The sequence below is a fragment of the Athene noctua genome, chromosome 1, assembly GCF_965140245.1.
Source record: "Athene noctua chromosome 1, bAthNoc1.hap1.1, whole genome shotgun sequence".
Taxonomy (NCBI): Eukaryota; Metazoa; Chordata; class Aves; order Strigiformes; family Strigidae; genus Athene; species Athene noctua.
Genome location: NC_134037.1, coordinates 125,159,069 through 125,182,953, shown reverse-complemented (window position 1 = coordinate 125,182,953; position 23,885 = coordinate 125,159,069). Strand labels below are relative to the sequence as shown.

At 36.8% G+C, this 23,885-nt stretch overlaps 1 protein-coding gene across 5 annotated transcripts in view; it reads left to right on the top strand.

Moving 5' to 3' along the window:
* KIF16B (kinesin family member 16B) overlaps positions 1-23,885 on the top strand; it is a 141,601-nt gene that overhangs the window by 13,446 nt on the left and 104,270 nt on the right. For all 5 annotated transcript variants that reach the window (XR_012634549.1, XM_074918368.1, XM_074918280.1 and 2 more), the window contains exons 2-11: positions 1,969-2,038; positions 3,043-3,156; positions 7,252-7,368; positions 12,784-12,881; positions 13,385-13,494; positions 14,104-14,246; positions 15,587-15,755; positions 15,953-16,084; positions 18,812-18,987; positions 20,893-20,958. Coding sequence is in view for 4 of the 5 variants with exons in the window: in XM_074918368.1 (XP_074774469.1) it covers positions 1,969-2,038; positions 3,043-3,156; positions 7,252-7,368; positions 12,784-12,881; positions 13,385-13,494; positions 14,104-14,246; positions 15,587-15,755; positions 15,953-16,084; positions 18,812-18,987; positions 20,893-20,958 (1,195 nt within the window). In the remaining variant the exon portion in view is untranslated. The remainder of the gene's footprint in view (positions 1-1,968; positions 2,039-3,042; positions 3,157-7,251; positions 7,369-12,783; positions 12,882-13,384; positions 13,495-14,103; positions 14,247-15,586; positions 15,756-15,952; positions 16,085-18,811; positions 18,988-20,892; positions 20,959-23,885) is intronic.

Sequence of the window (23,885 nt, the reverse complement as noted above, 5' to 3'; positions counted from 1 at the left end):
ATCACAAAAAAATAATGACTGTAGGCTTTTAAGAATTTTGTGTGGTTCATATATGGGTGATAGACTTTAAGCATTTTGTATCAGTCCTCCGCTACTGAGTAGCTTTAGGTTTGTAATATGGAGATCTGGCTAGGTCTGGGAAATAAAGCACCAACATGTTTTATTGTTTTCCCTCGTATACATCAAGCATGAAGAAATCCAGACAAAAAGAAGCAATAAATCTGGCCCAAACTTCTTCCTGTCTAGACCTTCCTAAAGGAAGCAGATTACAAATTATATTTAAAATAAATTTTCATAGTAAGATTGACCATTTAATTGTGCCACATCACTTACTACACCTTTGCTCAGCAAGTAGTCACAGACAGGTAAGAGACAGCTGAGGAAGCAGGATGAATGGTAGTCATCCACAGGCTACACTACTGTGATGCCAAAATCTATTTCCTACTAAAAAATACCATTGGAAACTTTCCCTGTTTATTACTCATAGCTGTATTTTAGTATTTCAGTCTCTTAAGAGGAGACCTAGTAAAAGGTACTAAGGATGACATGGAAATGACTAAGAGGCATCTCTTAAGGCATGCCTCTGGTGTTTTCCTGTGGTAGACCTAAATTTGGTTGTATAATTCTGTAATTATTACAGTTATATATGTTGTTATATTAGAAAAGAACAATGTCTTGATATTTAAATAAGCACTTTTATTTGCCAAATCTTTATTCATTAGTGTAGATTTTTAGATGGGTTTGCTTTTCTTTAGAGTTTCTACTGGAAAACTTAATGTGAATAGAGGGTAGCTGCAGAGTCAGCTGAGGAACATGGACTTGGGTGATCCAGTGCACCACGAGGAAGAAAATGTCACACTTGGGTCTCCTGTTACTAGGAAGAAGTTTCTCTTTTTTCATTTTGGGTTGGTGCAAGGGGATGTCCAGTAATTGCTGTGATACCACGCAGTGTGTTGAAGCAGCAGTTTATTGCTTTAAAGCCCTCTGCTTTCCTTTGCACTAGTTGGCACACCAGTTTGTCAGGTGACTTAGCAGATGGTTTTGGAACAGGCATGTCTGTTAGCATTTGGGGAGTGAGGTTTTCTGTGGTGTGTATAGCAGTCTTCTGGCTTTTTCACGTGCCTGCTCTTAATAACACAGGAGATGCTATGCTCAAGGCTGTCATTCAAGAGCAGCTTGTATTACTGTTATGACTAACTATAATGAAATCCTATCTCTAGCAAGCAGGTTGATACATGCTGGTTTTAGACACTAAGCTAATGTTTTTTATGATAGTTTTGGAAACAGTCAAAACCAGCTGATGTGAGATAGATGCAGGTGCATGAAAATGCTGCTGCAGAACTGGACTTTCTTTTCTTTCTGGAACCGTAGTGCTCTGGGAAGCAACAAACCTGTGTAACACTCCCTTGGTAGCAGAGCCTTTCTCCTGCACTGCCATGATGCATTGCAGCTCAAAAAATATGTTGGGTACCTCATTTCTAAGAGAGTTTAAAAATACTGGTTTTTTTTTGTTTAAATATTTAGGCTCTGTTATGTTACCCATATAGCCTGTATGGGTAAATGGGAACTGCTGCTACTAGGGTGGTGATAAGAGGTTGGGGGTTATGCTGTAACATTCTGTTTTGCAGTTCCTTAGAGCCACATAATTGACTTCACTGGGCTTTGGATCAGAGTACTTCAAATTAAAAGCAAACCATTTAATTGACTTGCAGAGTCAAACTTCTGAAGCAGCTTTCCCCAAGCTGCTGCTCTGTTTCTAGATGAAGGCATCTGGAGACAAGCCCAAATACTTCAAATATATTCTATAGCAGTAAATAAACATTGGTCACAGCAATTAAAAAATGAAATAAAAATTCATTCACTTGCCACTTCACTGTGGCAAGCAACCTTTTGAGTGGAAATATGACTGTGGATGATTGTGATACGTTTTATTTAACATACTCAAGTCTCTTTTTTTTTTTTTTTCAGGGAGAAGGACCTTAATGCAAAGTTTATTATTTCAATGGAAAAAAATAAAACGACAATCACAAACTTAAAGGTGAGTAAACACAGTTTTTAAAAGGAACTCTTAACTGAATAGTTCCCAGAATATGACCAGATGAACGGTGGTACTCACTGCACTGTGGAGAACAGCCCTTAGTTCTTAAAATACAGTGTTGAAGTAATCCTTTGGGGAAACTGGTTAAATGGTTAACTTGCAGCATCATGGTTTTCTGAAAACCACTCTGTAGGTTGTATCTCATAGGTTTTTCTAAGGTTTATCACTGGTCATTACTTAGCTGGAAGATGAAAGCCAATGATAGAAGCAGGTGCGTGCCTGGTAGCTGTTAAACTTTTGCTTAGACTCAGTAGAATTCTTCTGGAATTCCCATGAAAATGAACTAAACCCAAAATACCCATCACTTGCTGTAATATTTTGATGGTATATTTTAACACTTCTCTCAGCAAGAGAAATCCTGCACAGCAAGATAGTTTCCAATGACAAATATGTGAAAAGGGATTTCAGTGTGTAGTTTGTTTAGACCAATTCAGATCCCAGTGAATATTGCTGAAGTATAGCAGTAGCTGTCATGTCTCGAGCATGATGATAGCCTTAAGCAGCAGGTATGTAACACTATTTTAATTATGACTCCACATTGGAATGCTGTTCACAGTGCAAAAGTGTCTCTGGCTCCTACTAGTTATATGTGTGGGCTAATCACTTCCTATAATCTGAATTTTATATACAGGACTGATTTAGCTGAACATAAGTATTATGACAAAAATGTACTGTGGTGTTAGGAGCAGTAAGCTAAAGTCCAAATTAGTCCTGCTATACTGTCTTGTAATGTGATGTCCTTGCTGCAGGGTGTATCTGTTGCTAATTTTTTACTGTTGCAGGATTAATAGGCTAACCTGTCACTATACATTTCTAAATGTGTATAGTATAGCCATATGTTAAATTTGCATTCTGATTATTTATTGTAAAATGTTTTTAATTACTTCGTCAGGATGTATTGAGCTTTTTTTTTTCTCCCCCCCCCCCCCCTCCCCTAAAAATAGGTACCAGAGGGTGGTACTGGAGAGACAGGACGAGAAAGAACTAAGACATTTACCTATGATTTTTCCTATTTCTCAGCAGACAGCAAAAGTCCCAACTTTGTTTGTCAAGAAATGGTAAGATTTCTGAATGCTAATAATGGATTTTTTCTGTTCCCTTTTCTTTGGCTTGAAAGCATTCTTTGAAATCTCTTTCCATTGAAAGTGTTTGGTTTCTAATTTAGAAATTCCTTAGGCACCTGAGAATTTGAATTTTTTGTTTTCTTTTTTTTTAAACTTCTCTAATATTGTGAAGTGCTCTGTTTTCCCATACTACAGGCTAACTGCCTTCTTTCTAGTTCTTGTCTGATTTGTCTTTTAAGGTCAAGTTAGAAAGCTTCTCTGAGCACTAGAGTTTTTGAAAAAAATCACTTTTGAGAAACAAGCATATATATTTAATTCACTTAGACAGAAACATTCTCCTTATCTGGTTGAAGTGGTTTTTTTTTTTTTTTGTCCAGAAGTCTTGGTACACATTGAAGAAGATTATTCTTTCTCCTCCCTTGAGTATTCAGCTTAGGAAAAGGACAAAACTGCCTATCTTCTTGTACACTTGGAACAGAAGATCAAGCTCTGAGCTATAGGCATCATTTAGATGAACACATAGACCCTCCGTGACCTTGCATTTCACGTGAACATTGAACCTTTATGCTATTTCACATGCCCAAATAAATTTATTGAGTAAAATTCAAGTGTTTTGTGATTGCTATCTTCTCTTTTGGTTTTGTGGAACTTGGGATGCTGTAAGCTTCAAGTGGGAGTATTTTTTTTCCTCTTAACATCATGCAATGGTTTGCTGGATACACTGTAAGCCAGTTGGATACACACCTTTTTGGTATGTACCCCATTTATTCTGTAACCCCCAAAATCAGGGGTACTGGTATGGCTAATCCTAAAAAGCCTCAGAATTAAAACTAATAAATTTCTGGATTGTTATTTCTTGATGATGTTAACTGTTGACACAGTTTTTGCTAGATTCTCTGAAATACCAGGAAGTATACATTTATTTGGGTGTTGATGTAGAAATACCTTAATTACTTTAGCACTGGCAAACTCAAGTAGTAGTGTGTTTGAGTGCAATGATTGGAACCCTAGTTTCTAGGGGATGTTTTTAAGCAGGTGGTTCAGACCATATGGCTTTACTAGAACTTCAGCAAATGCTTTAAGTTGAGCATGCAGATAGTTATTTATTTTAATTAAAGCAGCTTTGATCATGTATTTTTCTGCTCTGATTCTAAGAGATTTTGGTTGTGGTTCTGCAGACACAACAAATTGCCTTAAGCTTGCTCATACAAATCAGTTAGGGTCTCAGTTTAATAATACTTAGTTTTATGAGAATGTGTATAATTCTCAGTGATAACTGATTGCATTTTCCTTGGTTCTTCCTGATATAGATGAGTACATCTCCATAAAGAGGTATTAATGATGTATCAATGCATATTTGGAAAAGTATGCAAAATTAAATTCTTCTTAGGCACCAATTGTGGCTTAGGTTTATGGATATTTAATTGCTGGATCTTGCTGTTTCTTTACCTAACTTCAGATACTTCTGAAAAGCTATGTTAGACCAGATCTCATGAGAAGAATCCCAGGAAGAGTCCACTGTGTTGTTAGGCTGTTGATGTTACAATACAGGTGTTTTCCAGAATCTGAATGTGCTGTGAAATAATGAGGTTAATTCTTGTTAAAACAGCCATTTGCAAAGGAAACTTGAATTAATATAAATGGATATCCAAGTTGTATCCTGTATTGACATCCAATTTGCACATGCAAGTGATAAGTTTTCCTGATTTTTTTTTTTTTTTTTTTTTTTTTCATTTTTGGTGCCATTCTGCCTCTGTTTCAGAGCAGTTCAGATTGAGGCAAAATCAGTGTAATTTACCCATGTAAGGAGCTTATAGGAAAAAAATAAATTAAAATATCCATATAAGGATTGCTGCAGAAGCCTTGAGCAATGATTTTTTTTTTTTTTTTTTTTTTTAAAGCAGTGAGCTTTTTGGTTCATAGTGACAACATGCTACCAATGAATTCTAAACATGGCTTAGATGTCCATATTCAATATTCTGCTATTACAGTGTGTCCCACAACCCCAGACTGCCTTCTTCATCCTTACTGGCAAGAATTCTGAATTCGCTTGCTCAGCCACAAAAATATTGTTGTCCCTGTGTTGTTTTAATTACAATGTATGCAGCACATTCAAAACAAAATGAATTTTCAAACCATGGGAGTGTAATTTCTAAACAAATGCTGCACAAGCTATTGTTTTGTTTGTGTTACTCATTTCATATTTAATTGGAAGACTCTGTAGTTAAGCTCTTATCGAGTTGCTGCAGAATTTCCAGTTTACTGCACCAGTGGCATAGAAGAAGGGCGTTTTTCATTCACATTCATCTTACCATGGAATAAAATTGATCTTGATTGTTGGTAATGTGGTTGCCTAGTGTGCTTTGTCCATGATTGTTATATTTTTCCACTTGAAAGGCAGAAAAATAATAAATTGAAGTCTGTCTAATACTACATGCCCCATTAATATGCCTTGTAGATGCAAAATATGCTTTAGTATTCAAAACTTAGAGTGGGAGTGGCAGTCTGCCATCAAGCTACTTAGTTAGTATTCCTGGAAGAGAAACAAATAGAATTTTGATGTTTACTGCCCTTTTGTGACAAACCAATGTCCCAGTTGTTTGGTTCTGACAAAGTCCCATCCTAACAATGTCTTTTCTTTTAACCTGTGTGTTAAGCCTCTGTATTCAGACAGCACTGACTGTAACTGTCCTATGTACTACCTCAAATCACTTTGCAAGACATACACAAACGTATAAAAGGGAAAATGCAGTCAGAACAGTAGTGGATAAAGATTTGGTCCAGATGGTGACGTAAAAACTTGCACAATGAGAAAGGGAAAAGAGGGGAAAAAACAAAGGAGCAATTACTCAGGAGGAAGAATTCAGTAAGATGCTACTTTGCAGATGACAAACAAAAGGGAAATTGTGCTTTGGCTGATCTTTATACTCTTCCTCTTTGGGAAGTGTAACTGATTACAGCATTGTAACTCCTTTGCTCAAGGGAAGGTCAGATTAAGTATTCCAAAGGCATGCTTGCAACTGAGCATTAATGATTAAAGAAATTACCCAGCACTCCTTCAGGGGAGGAGTAGCATGATTATACTGTGCCTGTGCCATTCACTGTTAATAATGGCTTGTGCATCTTGGTTAATTTAAACCACATACACTGTGGACTAGTAACCAAATTATGTGAAGCATCTATGAGATTTTTTAAAATCACGTCTGAATTGGGAGACCCAGATTAATATTTTCATTGAGAGAAATGCTGTGCCAATTATTGCTCCTTGCCCAGTGGGCCAGTGGGGAGTGTGGATGGAAATGAAGGGTAATGATAATGAAAGGTCAGGAATCTGGGAGGGATACTGCAGCCAGTATTGTAGAGAAAGGTGATGAAGGCATCTGGTGAGAGCTGAAGTTACTAGGTGAGAACACACTCCCGTGATATGGCATTTGGAGGAAGGGTCGTTACCAGTTTGTAAGGTTGAGGGCAAAAGAGAAGGGGCTAGCTGAAAGAGGGTCACTTACCATATAGAAAACATGTTTCCATGTTTGCCAGCCTAGAAAGTATCAGTATGTAAAAGCCAGTTAGGAAGGAAATACAGTGAAAATAATGGGCCATTTTCTTACACTTGGTTAAAGCAAAAAACTAAGACAAAACAAACCCCTCCAAAATCACAAACCAAGAAACTGACAGGATCACTGAAACATTTCCTTTTGAGAAGGGGCTGGATATCTGCAGAACATGGAGAGTTGATAAAGATATAAAAAGTGAGTAGATATTAACAATAAGGAAAAGAGAATAAAGTATCTGAGACTGCTGAAAGAAATTTGAGCTATAGAAAGAAGGTATAATTTTTGTTCTTCTACATGTCAAGCAGATTTCTGACAGAAAAAGAAGTAGAAAATATGCTGTTGCAGTGCTGTAAACTTAATATCGTAGTAAAAGTAAATATTTTAATTATTAATTTTATGTCCTATAGTAAATATCATTGGTTGATGCCAACAGCTTATATTATGCTAATTTATTGTTTAATATTTGCTGTGCTATACTGATAACAACTTTTTTCCCCAAGCTTCTGTTATCTTAAAAAACTTTATTTGGTTTTAGGTTTTCAGAAATCTTGGTACAGATGTGCTTAAATCTGCTTTTGAAGGTTATAATGCCTGTGTTTTTGCTTATGGACAGACTGGATCTGGGAAGTCCTACACCATGATGGGAAATACGGTAAGTTGTATTTTCACAGAATCACAGAATACCAGGTTGGAAGGGACCTCAAGGACCATCTGGTCCAACCTTTCTTGGCAAAAGCATGGTCTAGACAAGATGTCCCAGCACCGTGGCCAGCTGAATCTTAACAGTATCCAAAGTTGGGGAATACACCACTTCCCTGGGGAGATTATTCCAGTGGTTGATTGTTCTCATTGTGAAAAATTTTCCTCTTGTGTGCAATCAGAATCTCCCCAGGAGTAACCTGTACCCATTACCCCTCGTCTTTTCCATTTGACTCCTTGTGAAAAGGGAGTCTCCACCTTCTTTGTAGCCACCTTTTAAATACTGGAATGTGAGGATAAGATATCCCCTAAGCCTTTTCTTCTCAAGGCTGAACAAGCCCAATTCTCTCAGCCTTTCCTCACATGGCAGGCTGCTTTTAAGCACCTTTGTGGCCCTTCTCTAGACCTTCTCTAGCTTGTCCACATCTTTTTTGTATAGAGGAGACCAAAACTGAACACAGTATTCCAGATGTGGCCTGAGAAGCTCTGAACAGAGTGGGATAATGACTTCTTTATCTCTGCTGGTGATGCCCTTGTTGATGCAACCCAGCACTCCATTGGCTCTGCCTCTGCAGCACACTGTCTACTCATATTGAGCTTGTTGTCCATCAGGACCCTCAGGCCCCTTTCCACAGAGCTGCTCCTCAACCAGGCAGATCTCAGCCTGTGCTGCACTCCTGAATTATGTTTTCTGAGGTGCAAAACCTTAATTTGTTTTGGAACTTCATAAGGTTCTTGTTAGCCCACTCTTCCAGCCTATCCAGGTCTTCCTGCAGGGTGGCTCTCCCTTCTGAAGTGTCCACTTCCCCACTCAGTTTGGTATCATCAGCAAACTTCATCAGGGTACACTTTATCCCATCATCCAGATCACTTGCAGAGATATTAAACAGCGTTAGGCCCAATATATATCCCTGAGAGACCCCACTTGTGACAGGCTGCTAGTTTGAAAAAGAGCTATTTACCAGCACCCTCCGGGTGCAGCCTGTGAGCCAGTTCCCCACCCACTGCACAGACCACTTGTCTAGACCATAATGCATCAATTTCTATAGGAGAAGGCTGTGAGGAACCATATCAAAAGCCTTGGAGAAATCAGGTAGGCAGTGTTCACCACTCTTCCCACATCAGCTGAGTAGGTGTTGTTTTTTGTTGTTTTTTTTTTTTTTTTTAAAATCCTGTAGCAATGCATTGAAATTATGCTATTGCAAGAGCATGTTTTTCATGGAATTCTGTCTGTATTCTACTGACTCCCCATGTGTCATACCTGCTATTAGCAATCAGAGGTTTTAGAAGCCTTTTCTTTTATAGGTAGATATTTACAGTTGGAAGAAGTGTCTTTAAGTGATGCTCTGTTATGCTGGACAAAAAGCAATAATTTTTGTTCAGTAACAAAACCAATAACTTCAAATATTACCACTGATTTTTTATGCCCAACTCGAGACAAAAAATTAAGATGCTGATTTTGAGAACGTGAAAAGTTAGCTCTTTCCAAAGAGGTCTGTTTTTTAGATCTCTTTTGAAGGGTCGGAAATTTACAATAGTTCCTTGACCCCTGTTCAGAAAAGACTATGAAGTGAGCAGTAGAAACTGGGGATGAGAGTAGCTAAATGTAAGTTTCAGTAAACCATCATGAGATGATGCAATAATTTAAATTTTAAGGGTTAAGTGCTGTTGAGCACTGCAGTGAAGACCGTGGAAGAGGAGAGTGTGATAGGAGTAGTATTTGGCAGTGTTTGAGTGAAGGATGGGAGTAGTTTCTTGCTGTTGCCTCTGTGACTATCCAAGAGCGGAAATAACCCTCTAAACTGTTGGGAGTGAAGTGGCTTAAAAGGTCCGACTGATGAAACATGTTTGTCAGGCAGCATCTACAGGTTTCATTCTTTAATCTTTGAGGAAAAAAAATACATCATGTCTTCTTCCAGCAGAACTGAAAAGGGGAATATTGTCATTTGTCCTTCTTTACATAGATCACTCTTTTGAAATGTAGTAAGATTGGCCCCTTTGCACCTCCTTTAGCTTAGGAGAGCAAATTAGCTGTAAATCTTTTTCTTTCAGTTATCACAGAATAAGTATCTTTATATTTAACTTCAATATGGTAAGCAGAATAGACTTTTGTAACCAGAAAAGATCTTATGACCTAGATGTGTATTTCTATTTCAGAAATTTATAAAAGTGACAGTATTACGAGACTACCTCACTATATGTAATGACCGTAATCGTCAAGACATTTTGCAAATGAATAGATGCTGAAGTTCGTTTGACACTATTCAATAATAAAGGTCTAATCTTCTTGCCGTGATACATAAATACTTTAATCTGGCTTTGTACAGAGCATGTATAAAATATACTCCGCCGCCAAGTTAAATGTTTGAAAATTGATGGCCCTGTCAGAGAGACTACAGTGCTGTAAGAAAACATGAATTGTAAATAAATTTTCTTTTTTCTCGACTTCTCCTTACAAAGTATGAATTCTGTTGTCATTTTGCTTTCAATATCTGCTGTTCTTGTCTCTGGAAGTCTTCTTCTGCAATACTGTGCAGCAATAATTTCAAGAAATATGTGGACCGGTTGGAATAAGTCTTGAGCAGAGATACTGAAATGATCAGAGATCTATAAAATATGATCTGTCAGGAAAGTCAGACTTGTCTATGCAGAGAAAGGAAGACTGTGGAGGAACAAAAGTATTCCAAGATGTGAAAGGCTCTGCAGAAAGAAAGAGAATAATTTGTTCCCTATGTCCAAGGTAGATGGATAAGAAACAGTACATTTAAATTGCAATGAGGAGTTTTCTGACTAGATAGCACAGAAGGAAAACATGCTTTTAATGAGAAAATTCATTTCTGGAGTGAACCACCTATTTTGGTTCTACAGATTTCCATGGCTGTAAACTCTGTAACCTAGAAAAAAACTGTCAAAGCTGTAGTTCATCCTGTTCTGGAGCTGTAGGGGGTGAAAAGGGAGAAAATGTTTAAATATGGTTTCTAATAAAGAGCATACATTCTGTAAGATGTACATTTTACTGATAAAATATGCTGGGAACTGTGTGTTCTTCCTTTCTCATCACTATATCGCTATGGTTGAAGTTACTCAATTAGAGCTAATATTTCCTATTTTAAAACTCTCTTTGCAGTTGCTAAATTACGTCAGACACTAATGACTTGCCTAAAACTTTGTGATGGATCTTTCATATTTTTTCCTTAAGCTTTAATGAAAACCATTAAGGTATTCCCACAAATGAGATGAAAGAAAAGTCTTTTTCCTCTTCCTGTGTTTAAAAAAAAAAAAAAAAAGCGTGTGGGAATTTCCAGCACTGAACCCTGAAACTTTGTCCGAAGGTAGAGATCAATACATATTGGGAAAGGCTGCTTCTCTGTTACCAAAGGCAACTGTCTCAAAAAGACCCTGATTAAGCTGCAAATTTCTTCCTTTATCTAGGGATTATCTCTTTTTTTCAACAAGGTGAGGTCAGGTGAAGGGCTAAGTATGACAGAAGGAGAGAATAGATTATTATTTCAAAGAATAAAGCCTGATTTGAGAAGGAGAGAGGCTCTGATTAAGAGGAGGAAGCAGCTGCAAAAGGGTAAAATAGAGGGATAGAGTATGTTTTTTTTTTAAAAAAATAAGACTGGATGATGAATTGGGAACTGTATCTGGGCAAAGGAAGGAGGAAGAGGAGCTCAGAGATGGCACCTGAAAGAAGATTGCTGGGACAGAGAATGTAGGGGAAGGCTGAAGAATGAGAACAGAGGGAGCAGACTGGAGTGAGCTTGGGCGGAAAGGGTCAGATTTTATGTGGGGGACTGAGTAGAAGAGAAATCTTTGCCCATGGAACACTTGTCCTGCAGTGGAGTTCACTGTCTTTGTGTTTTCCTCCTGCCAGGTATCTGTAGAATCCCACCAGGCAAACTCTTGGGTGCCTGGAGTGCCTGGGCTATGCTCATGTTGGATGTTTAGTCTGATTTGTCCTAATTTGTTTCCTGCTTAATTACAAGGACCCTAACTGTAAGCAAGAGCATTTCTTGCCTCAGCGGTGCATAGGATTAGAATTAGTCCATTGCATCAAATCTCTTACGCATTTTTGGACTGGAGGCAAATTGTAGCTGGCAGACTGTTTTGTAAAGCGACTTCTGAGTTTGCAGCTCTGAGCCCGAAGCTCATTTGTATGTATATGTCCTCTCCTTTTATTCCTGGGAGCCATGTTCCCTCACTTCAGCTCTGAAGGAGTGGTAGCTGCTGTCTTCCTGAGGTGGTGGGCAGGAGGTGTGCGCAGCAGGTAGTTGGTCATCTCCCTAATCAGACTCAGTGGGAAGGGGGCAGCTGGGAGCAAGCAGCCCCTTGTCAACTGAGACCAGAGCTGCATGACATTCTCCTGCTCCTCTCTGCTGCTGGGGAAAACCCTAGCTTTGACTTACTGCCTTGCTTCTTGGCTGGAAGAGGGTCTCCCTGGAGCAGTGGGAAGAGGAGAGCTGCATGCTAAGTCTCTGGATATCTCGTAAGTGTTAGCTGCTGCCTCGCAGTCTGACACATGTTGGATGTCAGTGGTGAAGCAGCAGCCTGCCTGGGATGAAGCTCAATTCTCAAGTGCCACCTTAACCCTGATGACATCCTGCTGCTGCTGGCTGCTGTGTTAGCTGAAGTGGCAAGGAGCCTGTAAAGGACAGTTGCAGCCCTGCTAATAAACCACATAGTCTGTAGGGATCTGTGAGAAGGAATATGTTTATTCAGTTTGCTTTATTAAACCAACAGAATGCTTTTATATATAAAGTCTTTAACGGCAGAGTTCAGAGTTAACTCTGAAGTTAAATATAAAATATAATTTGGCTGTATTGTGGGATACAATGAATGTAGTTTTAATTTTGTTACTGCCTGCTAATATATCCAGAGGACCTGCTGCATCTTTCAAGACAGGAAGGACTGTGAGCTGGGGATTGGGGGTTTGAGAATGGCTCATGGATGCAAGCATATGGCTCTTGTCCCATTATCTGCAGATGGTGCCAAGTCCACAGTGAAATGAGATAGAGGTTGTTAGAAAAGATAGTATTGAGATAAGGCAGTTTATATGTTGCTCTGAAAAGCCAGTTTCTGCCTTAAACAGTTGGGATTATTCAAACTAAATGAGAGGTGCAAAATAAATCCCAGTAGCAAAGAATTGGAGCTAGTATATACGTTCCAACACACACATGAGAATTGAAGTGACAAGGTGACTGCAGTTAAATAAAGGGAAAGAGAGTATTCACTGAAAAGTTTGGATTTTTCCCTTTTTTCTGGATGTTGGAACTCTCAACTAGTGATCTTGTGTTTTGTTTTGTTTTTTCAAAATATATTGTGCATGAGTATATAGCCTTGGAAATAAGAATTGTTGTTATTGCAGGGTGATGCAGGTTTAATACCCCGAATTTGTGAAGGATTATTCAGCAAAATAAGTGAAAAAACAAAGCGGAATGAGGCATCCTTTCGAACAGAAGTCAGGTACGTTTTGGTGCGTTAATAGTTTGCTGGTTATCAAACTTGTTTCAGTTAAAACAGCCCTTTTTCACTTTATCTGAGAGAAGCGTATGGTTTTTCAAATAACTTTCCGTGCTTGACCTCAGTCCTATAATTGATTTTTGTTGGCAGTCATAGTCAAAATACACGATAGTTCTAGCTTCAATCTAACAACTGTGCATTTTGCTTTATTTAAATGATAGTGAAAATGCCTTTCTGCTGGAGAGCATCTTCCTTATTTTTACTGTTTATTTCAGGCTGACATTAGGGGATCTTGATCTTGCTAGTGTCTAATTGGTTTCTGTTTTCTTCTCTCTTTTATGGCTTTTTTTCCTTATGATACAAGTATGTTGTAGTCATTACTACCTTAAGCCAATTTTGGATCCATTTGCTTTTCCAGGCATCTCGCTTTCCAACACAGTGTTAACAGGACTTTGCCTTGAACCAGTCAGTGGTTTTCTACTCTTTTTCTACTCTTTTTCTTTCAGTTATCTGGAAATTTATAATGAACGTGTGAGAGATCTTCTCAGACGGAAGTCATCAAAAACTAATAATTTACGAATACGAGAACATCCAAAAGAGGGGCCATATGTTGAGGGTAAAAATGCTGTCAGTGTTTTGCACTGGATATTTTATTACCTTTTTATATTCTAAAATGTCATGTCTAATTACATGGGACATTTTTATCTTTATGATGGTGGATACAGTGTTTCCTTTATATCATAGCATTAAAGAATAGTCTCTCATTTTGTATCCTCACTTGCTTTCCTTGTTCTAAGATTATTATACGTATACAGTTTTTATCTGTAGATTTATAATACATTTTAAAGTAATATTAAGAGATGCAATTGATTTTAAGAATTTGTTGAGTATAATTTATAAATCTTTAGTATTTAGATGGAAAATACCTATTAGGATCTAATTGTCTTAACCTGTCCTCTACCAGGGAAGGCTCTTCTCTCCAGGGATTATACTTACGATATTGCACTAACTGCTTTAGCAAGATTGTGTTGTTTTTTTCTTAATTGACTGTAAATGTGCAAGTTCTCCATTGTTCACATGAGGCCTCATTCCTTAAGTGATAAACAAGTATGACAATAAACACTAATAGCAGCAATACTTTGCAGTAGTGAGGGTAACTTGAATCATTTTGTAAAGAAAATCTAGTGCATGTATGAGTATACTGTAACACTCTGCTTTTCTTTAGATTTGTCTAAACATTTGGTGCAAAATTATACTGATGTAGAGGAACTTATGGATGCAGGAAATATAAATAGAACGACAGCTGCAACTGGAATGAATGATGTCAGTAGCAGGTCACATGCCATTTTCACGATCAACTTCACTCAGGTAACAAAACAAAACCCCCCGTCTTAATACGTGTTTACATTCCATAATTCATACGATTATTTAAGAATAATGTCATAATAAGTATGTGTTGTCTTGTGATAGGGGAAATTTAAATGTGTGAAAATACTGGTTTGAGAATTATCAGTAGTTATAATCTTCAAAATTTACAGTGCAATGTGATTACTTAAAATGGTATTTAATAGATTTTGAGGAGATAATTATTGGGAGTTCAGGCTGAATAACAGACCAGTGCCGGCATGTTTGATGATGCTGCTGTGACAGGAGTGGGTGAGGGGCATGTTGTGTGAGACTTAAACCAGAGTTGAACATGGGCTCCCTTTTACACTCTGATGTTATCCAAGGTTTATGGAAAAACCGGTTTCCATGGCCCAAATTGTATTGCGTGGAAATGTTTTCTGAGTATTTTCTTGACTCTTCATGTGTTACCATTGGAAACTCTTTATATTCCTTGATTTACTGATGGAATAACGGAGCGATTTAACATGTTTTCTCTGAGCATAGTGATCCTTTTTTTTTTTAATATATAGTAAACTCCTTTTCTAATGACTCCCGTTCTTCATTGTTGTTTTTGGGGAACTTTTTAGACAGTCCATGGATAACCTGCTAGGTGAAGAGAAGGTAGCATAGAGGTGGTTAGGTCTCCTGACAGAACTTTGCATGTCTCCCCCCCAGAAACACACACACAGAAAATCCTGTGCACCAACTGTTCACTAGTGATGAATGGCTCATTGCAAAGCTTTTGGAAGAGGATGAAAGTCAGGCAGTAAAACGTTTTGTCCTACTGCATAAGTAGAAGGAAGTTTAAAACATGGCAATCTGAGTTGATTTATATGAATCAAGATAATAATTGGGAGGAGGCCTCAGTTAAAATCGTAGAATAAAATTGCAGTTGCTACTTAGTTGAACTTGGAGGCAGGGGGAGAAATTGAGTGTGAATGTGTCTTATGTACTATAACTTGTTGAAAGCTAAATATAAATACAATATAAATGTTGAAAGCTTAATAAAATGAATGCAGCACATGTTCACTGTGCACCATGTGAATACCAGTTCACAGTTGTCAGTGCATGTGCATAAGTGGCTAGAAAGTTGCAAATGTTACAGTTTCAAGAAGCAACTACTTGTGTGGGAGTTAGGCAGCAATTTATGATCGGAAGTCTTGCTGTGGCACCTATAATACATCTGTATTCTGAACCTCAGCTGTTGTAAACATGTTAAATTCAACCATGACATGGGAAAGGCCAGTAAGTTGGATTCGGTAAAAATTCAGAATTTTGTGGTTAACTTACTTTTCTTTGTATTTTTTTTTTTTCTTCTGTAGGCTAAATTTGATTCTGAAATGCCTTGTGAAACTGTTAGCAAAATTCATTTGGTAGACCTTGCTGGAAGTGAGAGAGCAGATGCCACTGGTGCCACAGGGGTTAGGTTAAAGGAAGGAGGAAATATTAACAAATCTCTAGTTACTCTGGGAAATGTAATTTCTGCCTTAGGTAAGTCTCTGGTTTTTGTGCTTGTCTGTTTTGGGATTTTTTTTTTCTAGTCATTAAATACCTTTCTGTTTATTTACTTGCTCTTCTGTTAATTTTTACTTCAACAAATAGTGGCCTAATGCATACTGGTTTTGAAAATGAATGAAAATACATAATTGCAATTTTTTTGTTTGTTTGTTTCTATCTGCACAAAACAGCTGATTTATCTCAGGATGCAACAAATCCTCTTTCAAAGAAGAAACAAGTATTTGTGCCTTACAGGGATTCTGTGTTGACTTGGCTGTTAAAAGATAGCCTAGGAGGAAACTCTAAAACTATAATGATTGCCAGTAAGTGCTTTCAAATCACTTTTTTTGCATCCTGAACAGTTCTTGCTTAATAGGAGTGGCTGCAAATATTTAGATTCCAGATGCTTTGTTAAGACAGAAAGTTGTTTACACATATTTATGATTTATTTCTTTCTGAGATTTCTAGTAACACTCTGCCTTTACCTAGACTCTGCAGGACATCTCTTCTAGCGATAGAACTATATAGAGTCTCATTGTATGTATGGGGACAGTCCTTGTTGTTTAGTAATGTCATGAACAATGGCAGATATGCCTCCCAAATTTAAGAGCTTTATTTTCATTTGCAGATTATCATATATTTGAGTACTTATATCACTGGCTGAGTATTTGGTCACAAATGTAACAAGGTATTCAGATCGTTTAGGTACAGTCCTTAGACATATGTTTGCATATGTAAGGATCATCCAAATGTATGTGCCTAATTGCTTGCATTTGCTCTGACATCTAACTGCTGTAGTGCTTTGACACCTGCAGTGTGGTGATTAGCTAATCTGACCAGTTAAACTTCGAGTAATAGTTCTTGTTTATTCTTGAGGTTCATTTGCATTCCAGACAGCTCTGTTACTCATAAATGCAAATGCTGTAACCTGGACCTAGATAAAGTCTTCTCTCCCATTACACCTCTCCTTCTGAGGTTGCAGACTTTGATCTCCAGTAAAAAAACAAAATTCCAGCTTTGTGCACCTAGTGAATATTGATGTGTGAAACAGTTTGCTTTTCCAAAACTGTGTTGTCTTTTGTTGCATTAGTAGCACAAACAACCTGGTCTCTTTTGACATTCAGTGGGTAGGACTGTCATTTTCATCTAACCTACTTCTTGAATGCACACAGTGTTTTAACTTTTTTTGTCTAAATTTAATTATTTATGATCAGTCATCTTGCAAACTTCTCTTACGATTTTCTTTTTACCTATAGGAAGCTCTGTAAGGTTCACATGGTTTAAAAACCTACCTATGACACATATATTGCAGGTTTTTCAACAAATTGGAATGGGAATTCCATTACCAATAAAACCAAGTGAAGCTGGGAGGATGTTTAAGGGGAGGGAAGGATTTTGGATGTTGGTGGTGTAAAGTGTGAAGAGGAGGCAGCTCTAAAATTTTTTCTCTCTCCTGCTCAGATTGAATGCAGTCTAACTGATGCAGTCCTCACCTGGGAATGGTGGGAGAGCAGAATCAAGGGAATAAAATTGACTGGATCAAATTATTTTTCTTCAGTCTCTTTGTTACAGTCAAATTCTCTGGATAGCAGTTCCTTTCTTGCATGATTTTTGGGGATTTTTTTTGAATCCATGTCGCTTTCTTTCCTCAGTCTGATCCTATATGGTTGAGTAGCTTGGGCTTTTGGTTTGTTTCGTTGTGTTTTTTGACAGAGGGATTGGGAAGAGAAGTTTTAGAAACACAGTGAGCTTTCCGTGCCTGTACTAATGATTACAGTGCCCAGCTGCTTTTTCAGCTACCTCCTCATCTATTAACGATGCTTCTGCTAGGCAGAGCCTGATGGTTGATCTTTTGTCCAACAGTAACTACTGGTAATGTGGCTGAATTGCCTAACAGAGCCTGACAAGCTGTCTGGATATGTTTGGTCTGCCTTTTCTGTAACTAAACACAAAAAAAAGCAGGAAGATCATCTCAAATTGTAGGAAAGGCTCTTATAAAAATACATCCAATTCTGATTTGTAATATTTCTGTAACGTATTGTAACATCTTTCCGGAGAGAGAATAATTGAGTAGTGGAGAGGAGACAGTAGATAAAGTAGGGAAGTGATAGTGTGAACTAGGAGAAGTATATAGTCTGTTGCTAAGTGCATCTCCCCTAATTCAGAGAGTCTCTACCACAAAAATATTTATTACTGTTGAGAGAACAAGGAAGGGCAGAATATTTTGGTTACTCGATTATTTTTTTCAGATGTTTTAATTGTCTGAGTCTTTGGGTCTCTTGTTCAGTTTGATTAAGTTTTCTGGTCATCATTTCTGCTTGGTGCTCTCTTCTGTGTTTTTGCTCATCTATTTGGATGCAGTGGTTATCTTTTTAACTGGGAATATTTTGTATATTGTTAGAAAAAGTAAGTGAAATATAGCATTAGCATTTTCATTTAAACTCCACTGTTTTTCCTGGTTAAGTTGCCTGTGTAAAAATATTAGCTTTCTCTTGGTGCATCAGATAGGTAACTGTTCTGCATGTTGCCAGATGCTTGCAGCTCTGCAGAACAGCTAGGTTTGTAAATTATAGAAGCTCTTCTCCTGTTTTGTTTTCATGTCTGCTTTTCATCTGAATATTGTTTAATTTCCCTTCAAAACTTTTATTGAACCTACTGTGGTTTTTTACCTGAAATGACTTTTCTATTTAGTGATTACATTGATACTTACAAAATGCTCACTGTTTTTCCCAGTTCTTGTAAAAAAATTTGCAAGTGTCTAAAGTATTCATATAGGACGTATGTGCTTGCCAGAAAAATGTGTTAAGTAGAGTGACAGCAAGATTTCTTTACAATGCTTGTTGGACCTGATTATTCTAACACAGTGTTTACTTAAGCAAAGTTGTAGTGACATGAAAGCAGTGGAGCTGAGTGAAGAATTGGATCCAATTGTAGCCATACTGGTTAATCATATATTTCTGTCTACATTATCTGACTTTAAAAATATAAACTAACTTTACTAAATGAAACATATGGTGCTGGATAAACTGTTTCTGATTTTATCTCCTTAGCTATTTCACCTGCTGATGTCAATTACGGAGAAACTTTAAGTACACTTCGCTATGCAAATAGAGCCAAAAACATCATCAACAAGCCTACTATTAATGAGGATCCTAACGTCAAACTGATCCGTGAGCTGAGAGCTGAAATAGCCCGGTTAAAAGCCCTGCTTGCTCAAGGGAATCAGGTTAGCTTTACTTGAAATTTATGTGTAATTTTCCTTGAGTTATAACATCTATTTCTAGAATGTAATGAGATAATTATCTTTCATTATATTGATTTGAGTAAACAAGCTCTATGAGGCTATGAATGAATATTATTTTCCTGATTGAATCAGTTTCCATATGGCCAGTAGATTACCTCTTTTAACATAAGGAGGGAAAAATTGTCATCCCAAAGCTTTTAGCTTTCTCTTAATATAATCAGAGCTTGATTGCAGTGTGCTGTGGAACAGATAGTCACAACAGCATAAGGAGGCTGAGCAGTAACATGTTTCCTGGGTCTAGCCTGATGGACTGAAGAACTACTTTACCTAGTATCTTAAAAGGAGTAGAAGATATACTGTAGATGTGTAAAAATAAAAATAAGGGAGTATGAAGGGGTTTGAACAATACGTATTATTTGTGTTTGACTGCACAGTACATTAGAAAGCATATAGCCTGCTAAATACATAGAAGTATTTTCAGTGGTGATATAAGAAAATGTGTCAGGCTTATACTTCCCTTTTGCATGATTCTCTTCCTTGTTCTTCTATCAGTATTAGCCACTATAAACATTCGCTCCACAAGCTCAGTTAAGCTGATTTTTCTCTTCTATTTCCAGGATGGTGAAACCAAACTAACAATAAGAAATATGCAATTGGCTCAGGCCAGTTGTCTTTTCTAAATAATGTCACTTGGGACTGCTAGATTTCATATTTGAGTGAATATGATTTGGAGGTATCCCAAATGATACCTCAGGTTTATTTCTGGAACTGTGTAATTTTATTTTAGATGGGCTGTGCAGTGTGAAATGGCAGTTCAGCATAGACTTTTAACAGAAGGCTAGTACTTCAGATAGATTTCATGCATAAAACATTCACTCAAAAAGGGGATGGGACCACAGTTGGAAGCAGTAATAGGTATTGTGAATGACTGGAGAGCTCTGCTTTGTTACAGACAATTAGAAAACTATTTATGGGGTTGAATTACTCTATTATACTTGTGTTTCTCCGCTGTTCTTTAGGAGGGGAAAATTAATTTATTTTCAAAATATGGTTTGATTTAGAGTTGGCAAAGTAAATGTAGCTTGGACCCCTTTGAAGATCTAATGCTTTGACCTAATTCTAAGCTGTAAAACAGTGACTATCACAAAATAAATCTGGTTCAGATATAGGATGTGATAGATGGCTGTGTGGGAGACAATAGAGAACTTGCTCAAGTTAATTGAATTTGTGATGGTTGGTAAAACAGCAGGTGGTGTTATGTATGCACAGTAGATTATAAATCAGTGTATAATTTCTTTTGTGGTTTTCCTTTATAGTCCCAGAATACTCTATTGCAAATGCTTCTGTACATCACCAAAGATACCGGTTACCAAAATACAGAGCTGTATTCAGTGTAGAAGTTCACATAACAATGAGTATTGTTTGTGTGTGTGCATGTTGTATAGTAGTTTTCTAAGGCCAGCTACCTTAATATATATCTACTAACGGTGAGCAATGTACATATGTATTATAGCAAAATGGTTTACTACTGATGCATAATAAATTTTCATGTTTAACAGAAATATGTAGATAGATATATCAGGAATTATTTGTTACAATATTGTGTCCAGTTTCAGTGTCTGCATGTGTATGACCATGTGTTATATGTAGTGAATAAAAATAGTATTCTGAAACCAATGACTTGTATGTGAAATACTTGTTTTGACAAGATTTTGAATATTCTGTTTACAGTATTTCAAGGTAAAATGATGTATATTTGAAATACTTCATCCTAAATAATCAGAAAGTTGAATGATTGAATTTCTTTCATTTGATCCCATCAGAAATTGTTACTATTTTCTTCCCTTTTTTTGTTTACTTGATGATGTTTACTTTTTACTATTTTAGATTGCACTCTTGGATTCTCCAACAGCTTTAAGTATGGAAGAAAAGCTTCAGCAGAATGAAGCAAGGGTGAGTTATAATTTCATAAAACAGTTGTCAAACAAAAAAAAAAAAGTAAGAGGAGGTTTGGATGCAAGAATGTTGGTAATTTTCAGGATTTTTTTATTTATACACAACTAAATTTCCTCCCACCAAACAGCATTTTCTCCAACCAAACAGCACAATCTTGGTGCTTTTTTTAAAAAAAAAAACAACAACTATGTGTGAACTTTGTTATCCTACTAATGTAAGATAATGTTATAACTAAGAACAAAGTATTTCTTTGGTATTTATATAACAGTTCTATTTAATGAAAATATTTGTTCCCAGGCCAACTTGCCTTACTAAAAAAGGTATGTTTGTATATAGAATGGAGAGGGAAAAAACATTAAATCAGAGTAATCAGTAACCAGTAATCACAGTAACAAAGCATTCACTGTGTAGAAAATACAGTAAAAGATTTATGGGCAAAATGGGCAACTCTTTTATGTTTTCACAGAATCAATAACTCGTGGGGTAGGTTTTCAGAAAATTTCATCTTTAAATCTGGTATGTACAAATATGTTCAGTGCCTTATTTAGCTGTCTTTTTTTGGGGAGGATCTAAGATCTAGGTGTACTTCATAGTATGCCTCACACCAAGTTATTTTAATAATCCAGCCTAGTAGAGAGGCTGGGAAAAATTCCCAGACAGTTAAGATATACTTATAGGGTCCAAAAGAATATAGGTATAATGGTACTCTCATTTCTCTAATTTTCAATCTTTCATTCTTTATTCTATCATTCTGTGTTAATTCTTTTCGATATACTTGCCTGTTTTTAAAAAATTAGTATTACTCAGACTTTGGAAAAGAAGAAGGGAAAGTATTTGGAATCATTCACCTACATGGCAGCAGATATTTAGTTCTGAAAACTGTCAGCAAGATGCCAATCAAATGTAGATATGATGCCTTTAAAAATAGAGATTTCTTAGCTGGTAAGGTTTGTAATTGTAAGGTTTACATGGGTGCTGCTTACCCCTTTACAATTAGAGAATGAATGCATTGCTTTGAGAATCCTGTTTTGACCGAAGTAATTGGAACAGTATCTGTCTGCGCTTTTTGGGATTTTCATTGGTAATACCCAATTTAAAGATGTGTTGAAATAATTTTCCGTGAAATGACATTTTAAAAATAAACTTCATGACAAAAATGGATGAAATGTGTATTAGTATGAACCATAGCTGCAAAGTAGAATCCAGGCTTCTCTGGAAGTCAATTTTCTGCTGGAAATGCATTTTGCAAGTCTGTAGTATATGCAGGAATCCTTACTGTGTTGTATTCAATAATTAAAGTAGGACTTGCATAACCATAGTATGAACCTTCAGTTGCAAGTTATTTTTTTTCCTGTTCATACTAGGTTTTAAAGTTTTTAGCTGAGTCAGAGATGAATGATAATACTGTTAGTACATGTAGTATACTTTTATTTTTGTGCACAGATGAAAGACTTTTATCTAACAGTAGCTGAGTAGTATAAACTGCTGACTATATGCTAATTAAAAGTATGTTATTCATGCTCTGACAGTAATCACCGCTTGCCCTACTCAGAAGGGTTGGCCTCTCTGTGTGGGGAGTATATCGAGCATATTTTATTATCTTTTGTCAGCCTCATTAGAAGGTTATGTGATTACTATTCATGATAATTACAATAGACATAATTACTGAAAAATCTTAGTAGATACTGCAGTGGTTATAGCTTTTATATAATTGAATGAGTGCTATAATTAATTTGTTTATACAGATCTAAAGACTTTATCACCATATTTAAATTATCTGACAAATATATGGTGACTTTCTTTAATGAGTTGATTTGTCCTTATATAAGAATAATTTAAAAATTGTTTCTGAGCAATAAAAATTGTTCTGGTATGGTGAATAGACTTAGGATAGATCTTCTTCATGTTTTTCTTTAATCTTTTAATTTTTTTTGTTGTTTTAACATTCCATTTAGCAGCACTAGGAATGGTAATAATGCATTGAAAAATGTGCTTACTCTTCTTTGTTGAGATCTTGAGATACAGGTGGAGATGAGTTTCTTTAGTTCTTATTGATTAATTTGCAGCTGATCTGCAAAGATAACTAGGAAAGTAGGCCATAGGCGGAAAATGTGGAGATGTTTGGAGGAACTGCGTTGAAGATTTTTTTTTTTTCCTACAGTGGTTTTATATGTAAAATAATAAAGGGATGTTGTTGGATTTTTTTTTTTCCCCAGCTCTTCTGCAGATGAAGTGAATTCAAATAATAAAAGTTTGTGTATGTTTTTAAAAGTCTGCTTATTGAATTCCTTTACAGAAATCTGGTGCTTTAAAAAAATAAAGTGTGTGTGTGTATATATATTATTATTTACTGTGATTATGATTCCAAGTCAGCCAGAGCTTTGAGGTGGATCTGCTTGAAGCACCCTCTATGTACTGCTTTCTAAAAACCATGAAGGCTCTGAAATGAAAAGAACCTTTAGTGATATGGAAGCTGTGAAAGTTTAGTGAGATGGACAACTGGATGAGTAGGGAAGGTAGGGCAAAACCTAACATTTTATCAGGCTGACCTTGGTGCTGGGGAAGGTTATGGAGCAGATCATCTTGAGTGCCATCATGTGGCACATACAGAACAACCAGGTGATCAGGCCCAGTCAGCATGGGTTTATGAGACAGGTCCTGTTTGACCAACCTGATCTCCTTCTATGACAAGGTGACCCCTTTAGTAGATGAAGGAAAGGCTGTGGATGTTGTTTACCTGGACTTTAGTAAAGCCTTTGATGCTGTTTCCTACAGCATTCTCGTGGAGAAACTGGCTGCTCATGGCTTGGATAGATGTACTCTTTGCTGGGTAAAAAAATGGCTCAAAGAGTTGCGGTGAATAGAGTTAAAACCAGTTGGTAGCCGGTCACAAGTGGTGTTCCCCAGGGCTCAGTACTGGCACC